General features: G+C 37.8%; 1 protein-coding gene across 7 annotated transcripts in view; it reads right to left on the bottom strand.

Annotated features, from left to right (window-relative positions):
• Window positions 1–19,032, bottom strand: part of pitrm1 (pitrilysin metallopeptidase 1) — a 101,551-nt gene that overhangs the window by 67,694 nt on the left and 14,825 nt on the right. For all 7 annotated transcript variants that reach the window (XM_047162485.2, XM_047162484.2, XM_017495337.3 and 4 more), the window contains exons 3-6: window positions 17,824–17,930; window positions 12,831–12,982; window positions 7,022–7,136; window positions 4,508–4,604 (exon numbers count right to left, since the gene is read on the bottom strand). In XM_047162485.2, the coding sequence (XP_047018441.1) occupies window positions 4,508–4,604; window positions 7,022–7,136; window positions 12,831–12,982; window positions 17,824–17,930 (471 nt within the window). The remainder of the gene's footprint in view (window positions 1–4,507; window positions 4,605–7,021; window positions 7,137–12,830; window positions 12,983–17,823; window positions 17,931–19,032) is intronic.

Here is a 19,032-nt window from a genome sequence, read left to right on the forward strand (position 1 = left end):
TCACTTTATTTAAACTCACGGTTGCCAGATATCACCAGAAATGTCAACTCCAGTTTCCATGTTTTGATTTAATTACCCCAAAAAACAATATTATCAGCAGACACGGCAACACTGTACTGAGGGAACCGATCTAACAGGAACAACTGATAAACAAAATAAACTAATAAAATGTAAAGACAGAAAATGTGCTTAGTTATAAATAAATCATTTAATATAAAAAATAGATATAACAACTTCATAAAATATAAATAAAATGAGAAATTAAATAATGTTTAATTACTATGGGTTGCATTTAATATCAATTTGACATTAAGCTTAGTTGGCTATTTTCTTAGAAGGCTATTAGCCTTTTTCCAAGTATGGATCATTTTTGTGTTAGTCTATTTTTAATTAGGACTCTTTATTGTTTAAGATATTCAAAATAAATATTTTATGCTTGTTCATTTATCAATTAACCAACAGTATTTCTCATCGTTATCATTTTAATTCAATTAACAGTGACCATGAGCAGAGAGCTTAAATTTAACTTTTTATGATAGACCTCCTGATTAAAGCTTAAACAAATAAAGATTGGTATCTGGATCAGTTTCGGTCGTAAATCATGGCTCACACCATGTTCCTAAATTCTGTCACAATTGACAAGCTCAAGTTTTTTCATGCCTCCTTGTGTGTTATATTGTGGCACATTAACATTACCATCTCCAAAAAAAAAAAAAAAAACCCCAACCTCAACTACAACCGTGCTCCAAAATTTTTGACTGTGCTCCTAACTTTTTGTAATTAGGAGCACAAGTGCTCCTAAAAGAAATCGTTAACATAGAGCCCTGCATTATAAAAGGGGCGTGTAGACTTTTTATATTCACTGTAGATGGATCAATAAGAAAAAAATTGAGCTTTCCAGAGAATACTGTAAAAGTGGTGTGCTTTTATGTCCATTCAGTCCCATTTCCTTTCTATTTTTCCTTCTCCCTTCTCCTTCTTTTTTCTTCCTTGTTTCCTATTTTCTATTTTTTTTCCACAATATTCCCCCTTTAAACAGGTAGGTTGTATAGATAGACAGATAGATTAAGAAGACGGAGAAAATAAATAGGTAGATAGATATCTAGATAGATATTTGTATAAAGTCTGAGAGGTAGGTATTTGTAGTGGTACCTACCTCTCAGTGGGTGTGAGTGGAGAGAATGCCCCCCCCTTTTTTTTCTCCCTTTCCTTCCTCTATTCCACCCCTTTCCCTTTTTTTCCACTTGAGGTCAAATGATGGATATGAGATGAGAGTTTAGGATTTCAGCTTTTATTTCCTGGTATTTACATCTAGATGTGTTAAACAACAAAGCCTTTTGCATCAGACCACCCAATTTTTTGGTTTTCAAAAGTATAGGAACAAATAATTTGTGAAATAAATAACAATATTTGGTTGCATATCATTTGCTTGCAATAACTGCATCAAGCAAATGACTCAATGACATTGGTTTCTTCTTTTGTGATGCTTTTCCAGGCTTTTACTGCAGTCTCTTTCAGTTGTTGGTTTCGGGGGGATTTCTCCCTTCAGTCTCCACTTTAGGAGGTGAAATTTTTTTTTTTTTTTGCTGTCTTGCTGCATGATAAAATTCCTTCCAAGTAATTTGGCCACATCTCTGTAAATTGGCAGACAAAATGTTCCTGTAAACTTCTGAATTCATTCTGCTGCTACCATAATGAGTCACCAAGAAAGATTAGTGAGCCTGTTCCAGAAGCAGTCTTGCAAGCCCAAGCCATGACACTACCACCATCATGTTTCACAGATGAACTTGTATGTTTTGGATCATGACCAGATCTTTAATTTCACCAGACTTTGGCCTTTCCAACATTTTGATAGAGGTTAATTTTGGGTCCAGAGCTTTTGTTGCCCATCTCTGTATTTCTTAGCAAATTCCACTCTGGTTTTCCGATTTTTACTGGTGATGAGTGGTTTGCAGCTTGTGGTATAGCTTCTATACTTCTGCTCTTGAAGTTCTCTTCAAATGGCGGACTGTGATTTCTGTCATTAGCTGCTGTTGTTTTCCTTTGCCGACCCATTCGGTGTCTGTTGCTCAGTTCACCAGTGGGTTCTTTCTTTTTCAGGACATTTCAAATCATGTTCTTCATTTCCAGTATTTGTGCAGTGCCTCGGACTGATTTTACCTCTTTTCTCAGCTTCAAAATGGCTTGCTTTTCTCCCATAGAAAGCTCCCTGATCTTCATGTTGGCTTATCCTTTTTAAATAACAAATGCAGTCTTCACATGTTGAAACTGAAGACTAAAACAAGTGTGTGTGTGTGTGTGTGTGTGTGTGTGTGTGTGTGTGTGTGTGTGTGTGTGTGTGTGTGTATATATATATATATATATAGCTATTTATTGTTTAACCCTTTTTAAGCAGTACAGTGGCATTCCATTCCGCCAGCAAAATGGAAACTGACAGACATTTTCAATCAGTATAAACAAGCTAATTTATAGACAAAACTCTGTTATAGGATTAGTCAGGACACTGTTGGCTTTCAGTGTGTGCAGTGTTGTGACTGTGTCCTTAGCTGCTGCTGAGCAGAGGGATGGGAAAAGGGTGGTGTTTGAACCCCCTGCTGGCCAAACAATTCACACATCTCCACAATAACACTGTTACAGAGATAAAACAGATAGCGCAACTAAAGCTTTTCTGATCACAAAACACAGTATACAACTGCCACAATAAAAGTATAACATTTAAACCCAAGATCAGACTTTTATAAACATTTATGTCCTTACAATACGTACATAGACAAAAATCCAGCTTGATCCCGGTTTTATAAATCATGCATATTTCCATCAGTATATAGTACATCTGCTTAATTGAAGAAAACAAATGCAAAGTTCTACATTTAGTCACAAATGTCATCTTTGAAATGCATTGTGTTTTGGTATCCCATCCCTCTGAATTTAGTAATTAGCTACACACTGTAGTGACGCACATTCGAAAATAGGTGAAACTAGGCTATGTGTAACAAACCATGTCCTAATTTTTAATAGGGTCTTAATTGATTGACAATGGACAGACCAATTGTACAAACAATTTGTTAGCTTTCAAACAAGACCTCACTTGCCAAGATTGACCAATCACAGACAGAACTACCTCCACACGCAATTTCCCCCTCCCCCACTTTTACGCACGGACCTATTGCTCTGGAGCGGTCAATATACTGTCGGTCAACGGGTACAGGCCAATCAACTTGTAGTGCCACACAGTTTTCTTGTGCAAGCAACAGTCATGGCCATTCAGGCCTGGCAGTCCTCCCCCAAAAGCTTTGAGCGTAAGTTTTGGCAGTTGTAAGTTTTGCAGTGTTCGCTTTTTCTGATCGTTAGATTTCTCTTGGTTTTCACCAAGTGCGTGATTTAGTAGCATCTTATAGCAATGACATGTTCCCAAAAAAGCCTGAATGCGTCAGGGCTTTTGCAAGAAGGATTTTGGAGTGACTCTGGAATTGGAGGGTTTTCTTTGGAGAAAGACAGCGTGGATTGAGCTTAGGAACATTTCTGCATGGAGTGGACATGGTCCTTGAAATGTACGCATGAAAGTTATGTTACTTTGTATTTTTCATTTTTGATTGTAGTGTGGAAATGTCTTTTTTGCAGATAGTATGTGAACTCATTTTGCATGTAACATGGAAATATACATGTTTGTACATACTACCTCCAAATTGCATTCATTTTCACATGTAGCATGGCAGTGAATTTTTGCACATGCAGCATGGCACTGCATTTGTTTATGAACGTAAATACAAAGTGAGAGAGAGTCAAGAGAAGGTGTGTGCTCAGCTGACAAAGTCTACAACACTAGGGATTATTGTCACAGTGTCCAAGGAGATTGCTGCTGAAGGAATTCTGGTTTCCTCTTTTTCTATTTTTGATGCTGCTCAGGAGAATTCACCAGAGCAATTTATTGATCCAGCGGAACTGAGGATCCATTCACCTCTGAATTGAGAAACAGGTGAAGACAATCCAAAATACTTTAATCTATTGTATAAATTTCTTAAAAGGACTTTTTTTCACTTCAAGAGAGACTGTGGGTTCGTTGCATATATTTGGTGGCTTGCTTTTGTATAACACACACCAAACTTGGTGAACATTATTTGTGGTTTTTGGTGTTCTTTTTCAATGCACTGTTAGAGTCTGGATCCTAATTGTAACCATTGCCTCTCGGACGGGAGATGTTACATGGTTTCACACTTCATAATTATATGAAACAAAAAGCAAAAACAGGCATGTGATTATTTCTAAGTAATAATAATAATAATAATAATAATAATAATAATAATAATAATAATAATAATAGTAAATAAATAAAATTATTTTTTAAAAAAAGATAATAGGAATTTGCTTTTGTTAGAACAAAGATTTTAATTATTATTTGTATCGTTTGCACCATAATTTTTGCCAATATTTCTGGAGTAATATTAAACACGATATAGAAAAAAGTGGCAAAGTAATTGACATGATAATAGCATGTGGGTTGACTCACAAAAGCACCTTTCATCTCATTGAAAACCACTCCTTTAAACATCAGCGTAGATGATGGGTCTGTAGGATGCTCATTCTCCAAACGCCAACCTTCCTGCCTGCAAAACACAGACAAAGTGACATAGATACACAAATACACAAACACAGGGTTGAATATACTAGTTGACTAATACACTCAAAAGTTGCTGCTATGGGGATGTCAACTAGTGACAGAAAAAAACAGTGAGGCAGACAGTAAAAAAAGCAAGTAAATGTACTTTAATTGTTCTTTTGCTTTATGGACAGTTAACACTTTGATATTACTTGGCATGATATAAAGAGGTGTTCGATAAAATCCTTGCACTCATTAGATAAAAGTTAGATAAAGATCCTTGCACTGTGGCAGAGTTGTGTGAAAGAACACTTCTGGTGTAGAGAGATGCATATCACTATCTATCCCACTCAGCTCATTTAGTTTCAGATCAACGGTGCATGACAGGTCAAAGATGATGATCCAGAATCGTTTTCAGAAGCTACTGAGGTTGGAGTTGAACATGGCAGAAAAAACAGACACTGCTGTTCACATCACATCCATCATAATGAGCTTCCATGCTACACACATGCTCTGTGTTTCAGGATCAATCATCTCAGCTGGGCTGCTAGCTTATCCAAGTAATTGCATTTTCAGAACTGGTACATCCTCACACAGTTCAAAATGACATGAAATTTATTATTTTGTATATTTATTGCACTAATTTATTAAACTTCTATAAAACTTCCAAGTTGACAGCGCATGACATCATATACACATAATGTGATGCCGCGACTTTAGCAGACAACCAAAGTCAACGACAATGACTTTCTTCAGTTTATTGTTTATATACTTAGTTATATACTTGGTTTATTTTATATACACGTATGTATGCATTATTTTTATATATGCACAAAAAGCACTGAATTAAACTACAGTCCTAAATGACTAATATATATTCTGGTGCGTGTCTGTGTGTATTGGGTTCTTTTCAGTCTTATATAATTGGATAAACAGTTGTGTAAAGTTTTAGTCTGAAATTTATATTTGTAACACTCAGTTTGTGGATTTTATTTTAAATAAACGAAAAAAATGGTACTGAAATTCCCCCCATCCGATTAATCTGGAAAAAATAAATTGGCCAACTAATCGATTATGAAAATAATTGTTAGATGCAGCTATAGTCTGCACCAAACATGTCTGCTGTTACTGTGGCCAAACAACTCTATCTTTTATTCGTCTGTCCAGAGCACGTTATTCCAAAAGGCCTGGTCTTTGCCTATGCTCATTGGCAAACTGTAGTCTTGAAAAGCCTTTTTCCTGGCATGCCTCCCGTGCAGGTCAAATTTGTGCAATCTCTTTCTGATTGTAGATGCATGCACTGAGAACAACAGTTGCAAGACTTTCTAGCAGATCCTGTGATGAAATTTTGGACTTTGTTGGGAAGGCTAGTCCTAGACAAATTGGCAGTTGTCTGAAATCTGAGTCATTTGTACATTATTTTCCTTTTAGTGGAATGATGTATTTCAAATAACTTGGGGATTTTTTTAAAATCCCTTGCCTGACTCATAGGCATCCATAATCTTATTTCTGAAGGCCTTACAGAACACTTTAGATCTTAGAACACCTCAATAGCAAAGAAAACACCAGACACTAGATATGAGAGGGGTTTAAATAAGAACACCTGCACTCCTTAAGCAGGTTCTAATCACTGGCACCCAATCTTGAACACCTGATTCTGTCATGATCTCCCCTGCAGATGGCGCTGTGGCATGCATAAGATTATGTAAGGAGGACTGTTTCCTATGGACACGTGCCTTTGTTTTGGTTTCTGTTCTGTCTCCTCCCTGTTTAGTTATTGGTCAATGTGCGAGGGTGTGTCTATTGTTTCCAACTGCCTGAGTTCAAGTTTGATTACATGAGCCATTTAAACCCCCCGTGTTTCTGCGCACTTCGCGCAGTATTAAATGAGTGTATAGATGTAGATATGATTTCGTATGCTATGTATGGATTAGCTACCTTGATGCTAAGTGGTCATGTTCTCATTTCTTGTTTTGTTTCATGCCTTGAATCCAGTTTCCTGGTTTGGCCTCGAATCTAGTTTCATGTTTAAGACTGTGTTTTATGTTTATTGACTTTGTGCGAGTAATAAAAACATGAATCTGCACTTGCTTCCGTTGCAAGTCCCAGATCTTAACAGATTCTAATTTTATGGATTTGAAGGTGTGATAAACGTAGGGGTGTACTTACTTTTTCATGTCACTCATCTGTTTTTTGTTACTTTAAAATTGTTAAAATTACTACAAAATGTCAATTTTGTGTGTCATTTGATAGTGTATCAACTTTATTAATAGGCACTGTTTCAAAGATGATTAAATGTTTGCCTATCCAAATATGTCAAAAAGCCAATAATTTTCAAGGGGTGTACTTATTTTTTCACATGACTATCAATAGTATGATTCCATATGGAAAGTGATATTTTTATATGTATATAAAGTACTATACCAGAAGTCCAGCTCTCGCAAGCAGGGAAAGAAGACGGCATCAAGGTAGACGGATAGAAGGTTTTGGAAATCCTTGGCATTCTGAGTGGAGAATGGGTACATTGTATAATCACTAGCTGGGGAGTAGAGAACAGTTCAGTTAGTCTCTCTCTTTTTCACTGCATGTTACACACACACACACACACACAGCTATAAAACTCTAGCATTAAGAAGCTAATTATGAAAAGTTGATGGGGATTTAAGGATTCAGAATACTGTAATTAGGTATGTTAATTTTGTCAAATGCATTTCCAACCTTAACTAATAAGTGATTAACCAGTGAATATAGAATTAAGCCTATTGTTTCACATTGCTTATATTTTACTGACTAACTTGTGTACAACCCAGAAATGGTGCTCACACCTAAATGATAAATCACTCATTTATATCAAATATATTTACTGTAAATAGATATTTAACTGATAACATTGATAACGTGTTGCTGATTAATGGTTAATAGGTTTACCAGACCTGAATACACCTAATCCAACTAATTTCAGTCCCAGTTGCGATCTTCCCCCACCCCCACTTTACTGAATCTGAGCAGAAAGTATAGCTCTACACACTTCAGAATTCATCCTGCTATTTCTACCAGCAGTCCCATCATCAATAAACACCAGTGACAAAGTCCCAATGGTAGCCATATGTGCACATGCCATAACACTTCCTCCATAATATTTGACAGATGGCGTGGTATGCTTTGGATTTTGGTTCTTGGTTTCATCTGTCCAAAGAATCTTGTTCCTGAACTGGGCAGGCTTTTTTAGATGTTATCTAGCAAAGTCTAATCTGGCCTTTCTGTTCTTGAGTGTTATTAGTAGTTTGCATCTTGAGGTAAACCCTCTGTATTTACATTCATGAAGGTGACTCTTGATTCTAGATTTTGACAATGATACACCTATCTCCTCGAGAGTGTTCTTGACTTGGCTAGATGTTGTAAAGTGGTTTTTCTTCAAGAAGGAAAGAATTCTACAATCATCCACTTTAGTTTAGTTAGTCTTCCATGGTTTTCCAGGCCTTTTGGTGTTGCTGAGCTCACCAGTGACAATTTGTTGATTTGGCCACTCCAAAAGTTTTTGCTATCACTGATAGGTCTGTTCTGTTTTTTTTTTTTTTCAGCCTAATGATGGGCTCCTTCACTTGTACTGACACCTCTTTGGACTGCATATTGAGAGTTCCCATGAACAGCCAAAAGGCTAATTCAATACTTTGAATCAATGCCAGATTTTTATATATTTTTAATCTGTCATGAAATAATGAGAAAACAGGATACACGTGGACGTGAAACTACTACTTATCAATCCAATTATTTTTTAGCCTGTGAAAACGGAGGGACTATGCAAAACTTTGCTATAAACAGTTAACAGTTTAACAGTCTGTAAACAGTTAATGCAATATTTTTGTCAAACCCCTTGAATTAAAGCTTAACATCTACACTTCAATCACACCTTGACTGCTTCATTTCAAAATCATTGTGGTGGTGTACAGAGGCAAAATTATGGACCCAACTGAATGAGGTTATGAGACACATATCATACATAAAATAACTAACTGTTATGCAGACAATATCCTCATTTAAACTCTTAGAATCCCGTGTAGGTGTCCTTTCCCCTAATCTTTATTCCTGTCTGATGGACATTAAACTTAATTGTAATAAAACAGAAATTCTTACGTTGCATTCAAGTCAAGGCAACAAGTTGTAATTCGACACCTCAACTTAAAATTCATCAAACTGTCCATGTTTTTTCCATTGAAATTTCCCAACTTGAAAGTGCAGAGATGGACAATGGCATCATTCCAACATGCAAATTAACACTTACAAGGTAAGTCAAACAGAATTATTAATATCTATCCCCAATTTGCCAACTCTAGCACAACAATTGCCCCTTCTTCCAGTTTAAACCCAACCCATACCTTTGAGGCCCATATGAACGTTTTCATATGACTAATATATCCAGGCTGTTCTTCTCAATCACTCAGTCTAGTACTGAAAATATACTACATGGCCAAAAGTTTCTGGACACCTGACCATCACACCCATATGTGGGTCTTCCTCAAACTATTGCCACAAAGTTGGAGGCATATCTTTTTACGTTGTAGCATTAAGATTTCCCTTCATTAGAACAAGGAGTCCTAAACATGTTCCAGCATGACAATGCCCCTGTGCACAAAGTGAGTTCCATGTAGACATGGTTTGCCAAGTTTGGCATAGAAGCCCTTGAGTGGCCTGCACAGAGCCCTGACCTCAATCCCACTGAAATCCCCTTGGATGAAGTGAAATGCTGACTGCATGCCAGACCTTCTTGCCCAACCTCAATAATGCTCTTGTGGCTAAATGGGCAAATCCCCATTGCCACACTCTAAAATCTAGGTGAAAGTCTTCCCAGAATAATGGAGGTTATTGTAATAGCAAAGGTGGTACTCAATCTGGAATGGGATGTTAAAAAATAAATTAATTAATTAATTAATAAAAATAAAAAAAAAACACCACATACAAAGGGAATAATCAGCTGTCCACAAACTTTTGGCACCTTATTGTTATTCTATATTTTCTACTTACTCTGACAATGGTGTCTATGGCAGCCCATAGAACTGTCTGGTAAAAAGTTGTGAAAGTTGCCACACTCAGTACGTTTACATGGACAACAATAATCCAATATTAACCCGATTAAGACAATACTCTAAGAAACTACCACGTAAACAGCAATTTTTAATTACCTTAATCCAATTAAGGTCATACTCGAAGTAAACACAAATTGAATTAAGACATGTGGAGTACTCCTGTTTTAGTCACATTATCGACGTGTATTACAGACATGTAAACACCTTAATCACATTATTAAAGTAGTGTGAGAGTATTCACTGTATTTTGTGACAGGACACGATCACACACGGCAGTGCTCAACTGTTTTACGGCAAACAAGAGAGCACGGCTGCGTCTCAAACCACGTACTTGCCTACTATAGGCTTATAGTAGGCGAAATACATGTATCTCGGCTACTATACAGTAGGAAGTACGTGGTTTGGGACATAACCCATGGCTTCAAGCAGTTGTCTATTTGCACATACAGCATGACAAGTAATTAACCGCACTGGAAGCGTTCCTAAAAATTTTAAATACAAACACCCAAAACTGTATATGGTAACATAACGAAGACAAACTATGTTGATGCATGAAATTCTGGAGGGACATCGGACGGTGTGGCGCGGTGATGTAATGACGTGTGCTGTTAATTGAACTATGTTCTATAACATGTAAAATGGGTACATGAAAGGAGTATTCTAAAAGCGACTCATGTAAACACCTTAACCACAATATTGTCTTACTTAGAGTAAGGTCAATAATTAGATTACTGCTGTCCATGTAAACGTAGTCACTGATTGGGGACGGTCTAGGGAACATTCTGACTAAATTTTTGCCAAGTGGGGTCAATGATCTAGCACCACTATCGGGTCAAATGTGGGAAGTACATTTATGGTCATAACATTTACATTTATTAATTTAGCATATTCTTTTATCCAAAGCAACTTACAAATGAGGAAATACAAGCAAAGCGATATGTCAAGCAGAGAACAATACAAGTATTAACGTTTGAACCATGCCTGCAAAATTTAAAAGCGAGGCATCCATTGATTCTCTGGGTCAAGACGAGTATAACACATCCTATGATGCCAATTTCTGGGTCATTCAATTTTCCAACATCTTGGTTTTTGTCAAAAACTGTTTTTTGTTACTCCTCTACAAATTTTGTCCAATCACTAAATTGGCACATCGTCTTCAGAGTAAGCCCCACAAATGTTATCAAATAGTTTTTAATAGTCCAAATGGTTTGCCTGTAATGGGCCAATGAATCCGACAGTGAAGCCGCCAAACATGAAGTGAGACTGTATCTCAGCAACAACTTAACGTCATGTGTACTGACACAAAACTTGGCATGAATCTTCAGGACCATGACCTGAGGCTATGCAACAAATATTGTGACCTATGGGTCAAAAGTTACAATAACATGCTAAAAATGCTTATATCTAACTGCCATTTCTGTTACTCCTACTCCACAATTTGACCAATCCTCACCAAATTTGGCTCACTTCATCTTGAAACCTGTCTAACAAATCTTGATTTGATATTCAAAACCATTCTCCTGTAGCGTGCTGGCAAAGGCAAAATATAGGATGTGAGGGTGTATCTCAGCAATGCATCTACATATCATGAAACCTGCTAAGTATCTTCAGGACGATGCCCTGAATATACCCAAGAACTTTTGAGACTGCGCAACCTTGTGGTCAAGAACTGCAACAACTGAACTGTGCTAAATTCTCAGTTAATTTTTGATATAAATTCCCTGGAGTATGCTGAAATGAACACACACCAACATTTGAAATTCAAATGTGCTTCCTGTGGACAATCTTGTATTTTGTTAAGTTTTTTTTCACGACGACTCCTACAAATGATGTCCAATCAACACCCAAGTTAACACACATCATCTTCAGAGTAAGCCTCACAAAAAGTTATCAAAATAATTTTGAATATGCCAAACAGGTTGTCTGGAACAGGCCAATAAATCTGACACTGAAACCACCAAACAGCTTACATCTAACTGCCATTTTTGCTACTCCTCCTCCAAATTTTTTCCTCCAAAAGTTATCAAAGGAATATCGATATTCAAAACCATTCTCCTGTAGCACGCTGGCAAATGCAAAAAAGATGTGAGGGTGTATTTCAGCAATGCATCTACCCATCATCATGGAAGTTGAAAAGTGTCTTCAGGATCATGCCCTAAATTTACAAAAAAAAAAAGGTTTTGTGGCCGTCACCTTGTGGTCAAGAACTGTAACAATTAAAATTTTTCCCCTTATATCATTTGAAGAGTTTGTGCTAAATTAAGTTATTTTTTCCCTATAATTCCCTGGGGTATGCTGAAAGTGATAGCACACCAGCATCTGAAATTTAAGTGTCCTCCCTGTCGACAATTTTGGATTTTGTCATCAACCCTGGACAAAATTTATAAAAAAAGAACGTTGATATTCCAAATGGTTTGCCTGTAATGTGCCAAAGAATCTGATGGCAAAGCTGCTAAACAGGAAGTGAGGCTGTATCTCTACAATGACCTTGCAGACTGATACAAATCTTGGTAGGCACTTTAGGATCATGCCCTGAGGCTATGCAGCAAATTGTGTGACAGCGTCACTTACTGGTCAAAAATTACAAGAACATTCTGAAAATGCTTCCATCTAAGTGCCATTTTTGCTACTCCTCCAGATTTTGTCGTCTTCACCAAATTTGGCTCACACCATCTTGAGACCTGTCTAAACAAAAGTTATCAAAGGAACACCTACTTTTACCTTTAATAATTGTTTTGTACCGTTGCTTATAATTGTGGCTCACAGAGTCTGTGTGCTTCGCCCCCGAAAATGCTGCTTGCAGCTTAAATTCTTCTTCTTATTAATTTGTATTATTATTGTTGGTTTTATTTTTATTCTTCTTATTATTATATTCTTAAGGCTATTATAACATTGCCTTTCATAATCAAATGCAGTTCATACAGTTCATTCCTGTCTAATTATAGCATTAGTCACAACAGCTTTTATTTGTTAATAAAACAGATTTTAATTGTTGCCAAGCCATCTTTGCACAAGCTTAATACGCCAAAAATTTAGAAAAATGCACAGACCTTCCCAGTATTGTATACAGTAAGCAACTTATCTCAGAAAATACTGTTGTAAGGGTACTTCATACACACACTCAGATACACACTGTGTGTAGTCAGTACCTGTGAAAGCATTCATAAAGGTGGAGAGAGAGCGATTCAGCATTTTAAAGAACGGATCTCTGCAGGGGTAGCGCCGAGAGCCACACAGAACCGTGTGTTCTAGAATGTGGGGAACCCCTGTGTTGTCCATGGGCGTGGTACGGAATTGCACACTGAAAAGACACAAAAACATAATATGCAGAAATGGATAAATGAAAGGTGACCAGTATGCATGCCAGCACATAAGCAACATTGCTCATAAGCTACTTGAAATCACTAGACTAGGCATTACTTTATATCTTTCATAGATTCTTTTACCTGGGGGCAACAAAAAAAACCCAAAAAGAACAAACAATATATAGTACAGAATAGTATACACAGAAACACATTCAGACATGCACACAGGCAAACACATGGCCATAGAAACGTGCACTTGAACCCACATGCATGCAGATGTGAACGCAGACATATGCAAATGTGCATGCAGGCAGACACACACGGGACACCCAAAGGGCCATAACATCCCATGTTCTATCATTTTAATACGCATGCAAAAAAATGCCACAAGTTGACGATTTTCATGCCTTATGAAATCTAAATTAAGTATCACTAAATTAGGTGTTACATCCATTTCCAATATTTATCTTTACTGGTAAGTATAAAAAAAAATACAAAATATATACCATTTATAAATACAAACATTTTATTTTAGTCATGGAAATAAGAATGTACATCCTTCAATTCTATGTTTTTATTTATCGGGGACTATAGAACAATTGTGTGGTCCTCACCGACTTCTATAAACAAAAATACCAGGTGTCAAAAAAACAAACAAACAAAAAACAACAAAAAAAACACACACACACACCAGGTTTGTTATGTTATTTATGGTAACACACAATTGTTATTTAGGCCCTGATAAATAAAACCACAGAATTGAAGGAGGGTCTACTTTCTTTTTCCCATGACTGTATATTACTAAAATAGGATTAAGATGTAATTTGATGATGTATTTTAAACAACTGCTGTAAATATATTCCTTTTAAAATAATGTTTCAAAAATAAACTGTTAGTGTAAGGTCTGCCTACCTAGTGTCACTACTATAACACTCATAGAAGGTGCCTAAATAGTATAACATATTTATGAGCATTGCATAAATATTTTATAAAGCAATGCTGGATAATTTATGAAAGGCTAGTCAAAATGCATAAGATTATACAGTATAGGAATTTTATGATACGTCTTGCAGCTACACATTGGATCAGTTGCAGAGGACGAAAGGCATTCAGAGGCAACCTGCCATGAGTGAGTTGCAGTATTCCAGTCATGAAATGCAAAGGACTGAACAAGCACCTGTATAGCCTCTGTGGATAGAAATGGATTAATCCTTCTGATGCTGTAAAGGAGACATCAACATGAGCATGTCAGATTAACAATGTGAGAGGAAATGGACAGTTGATTGACCATGGTTAGCCCAAGGTTGCATGCAGTGACGAAGGTGAGATCTGAGATTTATCCGGGGAGGTCACAAGATCCTAACATGTGACAGTTAAACAGTTAAACAGAACATCCAAACAGTTTTGCTGGGATTAAATTTCGGCTGATGAGCTACCACCCACGATGACAGCCAGACATGCTAAGATCTGAGGGGAAACAGAAGTGTCTGAAGAAGAGGGTGAGTTTATCATTTGCATAGCAGTGATCTGAAAACCCATGGGAGAATATGACCTCACCAAGAGATTGAGTATAGAAAGAGAACAGAAGAGGACCAAGTGCTCTGCCTTGTGGGACACCAGTGGAGCGTCTGTGTGGAGCAGATGTGGATCCCTTCAACGTCACCTGATATGACAGACCTTCCAGTTAGGAAGCAAAAGATTGACATGCTGTGACACAAATTCCAAGATTCCTGAGGATGGACAAGAGAGTCCTGTGGTTGACCATGTCAAACGCTGGTGAAAGGTCAAGCAGGATGAGGACTGATGACAGTTTGGCTGATCTAGCAGCATGTAGCATTTCAATGACAGCCAAAAGGTTAGTCTGTGTGGAATGTGCCACTTTAAAGCCAGACTCGTTAGGATCTTGGAGGTTGTTCTGTAAGAGACTGGGAGACAGTTGATTGTAGATAGTGCATTCAAGGATTTTAGAAATAAATGAGAGATGTGATACCGGTTGGTAGTTGCTGATGTCTGAGGGATACAGAGTGGATTTCTTCAGGATGGGTATAACCCTTGCTCTCTTGAATGCAGTTGGTAGATGACCAGATGTTATGGAGCCTATGATGATAGTAGTGATGAAGAGGAGAAGTTCTTATGAGCTGGTCTGGGGCATTGGGGCGGGTTAAGCAGTGAAAAAAAGCTGTTGTGGAGCTGGCAAGGATCTTATGTAGAAGTTCCAAGGTTTTCCTTGTAGATGGTAACCTTGGCAGAAGTCACTTCAGATGAGAAATTGGAAAGGAAAGCGTGGTAAGAGACAAGATTTGAGACAATCAATTGTCTAATCAGCCAATGATGTGGCAACTGTGTAATGCAAAAAAAAAAAATAATAATAATGAAAATACAGGTCAAGAATTATGGGTAATGTTAACATAAAACATCGGAATGAAGAAAAAGTGTGATCTCTGTGACAACACTGAAGAAATGACACTTTGCTACAATCTAAAGTAGTGAGTGTACAGCTTGTATAACTGTAAACTTGCTGTCCCCTCAAAATAACTCAACACACAGCCATTAAAGTTTAAACCGCTGACAACAAAAGTGAGTACACCCCTAAGAGAAAATGTCCAAATTGTGCCCAATTAGCCATTTTCCCTGCCCGGTGTCATGTGACTTGTTAGTGTTACAAGGTCTCAGGTGTGAATGGGTAGCAGGTGTGTTAAATTTGGCGTCATTGCTCTCACACTCCCTCATACTGGTCACTGGAAGTTCAACATTGCACCTCATGGCAAAGAACTCTCTGAGGATCTGAAAAAAAAAAAGAATTGTTGCTCTACAACAAGAATTGTTGCTGTGTGTTGAGTTATTTTATAGCCTAGGCTATAAGAAGATTGCCAAGACCCTGACACTGAGCTGCAGCACGGTGGCCAAGACCATACAGCAGTTTAACAGGACAGGTTCCACTCAGAACAGGCCTCGCCATGGTCAACCAAAGAAGTTGAATTCACGTGCTCAGCGTCATATCCAGAGGTTGTCTTGGGAAATAGATCTATGAGTGATACCAGCACTGCTGCAGAGGTTGAAAGGATAGGGGGTCAGACTGTCTGTGCTCACACCATACGCTGCACACTTCATCAAATTGGTCTGCATGGCCGTCGTCCGAGAAGGAAGCCTCTTCTAAAGATGATGCACAAGAAAGCCCACAAACAGTTTGCTGAAGACAAGAAGACTAAGGACATGGATTACTGGAACCATGTCCTTTGGTCCGATGAAACCAAGATAAACTTATTTGGTTCAGATGGTGTCAAGCACGTGTGGTGGCAACCAGATGAGGAGTACAAAGACAAGTGCGTCTTGCCTACACTCAAGCATGGTGGTGGGAGTGTCATGGTCTGGGGAGCTACAGTTCACTGAGGGAACCATGAATGCCAACATGTACTGTGACATACTGAAGCAGAGCATGATCCCCTCCCTTTGAAGACTGGGCCACAGGGCAGTATTCCAGCGTGATAATGACCCCAAACAGAGTAAAGAAACTGAGGGTGAAGGTGATGGACTGGCCAAGCATGTCTACAGACCTAAACCCTATTGAGCATCTGTGGGGCATCCTCAAACAGAAGGTGGAGGAGCACAAGGTCTCCAACATATACCAGCTCCGTGATGTCGTCATGGAGGAGTGGAAGAGGACTCCAGTGGCAACCTGTGAAGCTCTGATGAACTCCATGCCCAAGAGGGTTAAGGCAGTCCTGGAAAATAATGGTGGCCACACAAAATATTGACTCTTTGGGCCCAATTTGGACATTTTGACTTAGGGGTGTACTCACTTTTGTTGCCAGCGGTTTAGACATTAATGGCTGTGTGTTGAGTTATTTTGAGGGGACAGCAAATTTACACTGTTATACAAGATGTACACTCACTACTTTACATTGTAGCAAAGTGTAATTTCTTCAGTGTTATCACATTAAAAGATATAATCAAATATTTACAAAAATGTGAGGGGTGTACTCACTTTTGTGAGATACTGTATATTGGCACCATATGGTCTGGTTTGAGTATTTCAGAAACTGCTGGGATTTTCCTCTGATCTCCGTAATCAACAAAATGTTTCAGTATGTAGACCCTTGGTATACAGTATGTTTTTGTTTTTCACATAATTCTGTGAAAACGGTAGAGACTGTTGTGTGTAAAAATCCCAGGAACTCAGCAGTTTAAAAAATACTCAAATCAGCCCATCTGGCAACAACAACTATGCCAGAGTTAAAGTCACAGAGATCACATTTTTCCCTGTTCTGATGTTTGATGTGAACATTAACTGAAGCTCTTGACCTGTAACTGCATGATTTTCTACACGGTGCAACTGCCACATGATTGGATGGCATGGCTGATTGGATAACTGCATAAATGAGTCCCTATTAAAAATTTTCCTACTAAAGAGACTGGTGAGTTTAAATGACACTATTAGTGTGATAAAGATGTAAACTGTGTTTCATAAGTGTGTTATTAATGTACATTTGATTAACACTTCAGTTTGATGGCATTAAAATTATTCATCTGGTTGGCATATGGGTTTCATAGAAAAGAAGGTAAAGAAGCAATTGAATAAGGAACTTGAGCGGGTAAAAAAATATATATATATTAACAGAACGACAGTACAGAGCCACTGTGTATGATCAGACTGTTACCTCAATGTTAATCTATATTTTTATAAAGTTGACTGTGAGGTGACCATCATACAGCGTGACAAACCATGAAACTGTAACAAACCTAGCAAAGGCAGACAGAAACAAACAGGCAGACAAAAACACGCACACAAAAACAAAAATACAGACACACATGCGTAGACACACACATTCATGCATACCTGAAGAGGTTATTGGAGTCATCTCTTGCTGTGTGCAGATACTGAGCTCCTGTGACATCATGACAGAGTTTAACAGCCGTCAGGGACAGATCAGGCACTTGAGTTACCTACACAAACACACAATAAACTGAAACACTGCTGACTAAAATATTTTCAGACTTACAGTTCATGTGTACATGCAAATATTAAACCTAGACTCCATACACTTTGGAAGCAGTGGTGGCTCAGTGGTTTAGGCTCTGTGCTCCTGATCACATGGTTCTGAATTCGCTAAGCTGCCATGGTTGAGTTTTTAACTCCCTCTGCTTCAGTGGTGCAAGATCAGGACCTTGCTAACAAGCTGGAATATGAGAAGGAATCTTTCCAGTATCTTGAAAGATTATGCTATTTTTTAAACCGAAAAGTTACGAGAACTGTATATACTTATGAATAATCTGAGGCAAAATATATCCATAACAAGCTGACATGTTGTTAAAGAGGTTTTATGTTTTTTTTCCTTCAGCATGGAGTCACTCCAGGAAGCATTCTTTCAAAATATACTTCTGAAACCAAACCAAAAGCAAGTGTTGGCTAGGCCTGTCACAATAACTAATTTTATTGGACAATGTATTGTCCCAGAAATAATTGCATTAAACAGTATTGTCATTTTAAAACCATTTTATGCCACATAATAACAGTACAATGCGTACACTATTGTAATACAATAGTGTGAATTATTAATGCTTTAGTTATTTGTCCATGTTTTAGTGCATTGTTGAAAGAATGTATTCACACAACATGACTTACCATTCTACCAAGAGCCTTACTTAAGTTCAACTTCACTTGTGCATTCGCATCATTTGGTGCAGAAGCAAATTGTAATGCACTGCTGGTGCAAGGCCCTATTGGATCTGCTCCATTTATTAGGGCCCAAGCACCGCTGGTGCAAAGCCCTATTGAACCTGCTTCGCTTTCTCTCTTCTTTTTCTCCCAATTGAATCACATTTTAGAGGGCCTAAACTAAACGTGTCTTGCAAAGTTGCGTGAGTTTTCGGGTGAAAACTCACGCAACTTTGCAAGACGCGTTTAGTTTAGGCCCTCTAAAATGTGATTCAATTGGGAGAAAAAGAAGAGAGAAAGCGAAGCAGGTTCAATTTGCAAACTTTGCAAGACGCGTCAGAACCGGTGAAAATTTACATCTGATAGAGGTTCCAGAATTGACTGTGGCAA

Source organism: Ictalurus punctatus, chromosome 20 (genome assembly GCF_001660625.3).
Source record: "Ictalurus punctatus breed USDA103 chromosome 20, Coco_2.0, whole genome shotgun sequence".
Classification (NCBI taxonomy): domain Eukaryota; kingdom Metazoa; phylum Chordata; class Actinopteri; order Siluriformes; family Ictaluridae; genus Ictalurus; species Ictalurus punctatus.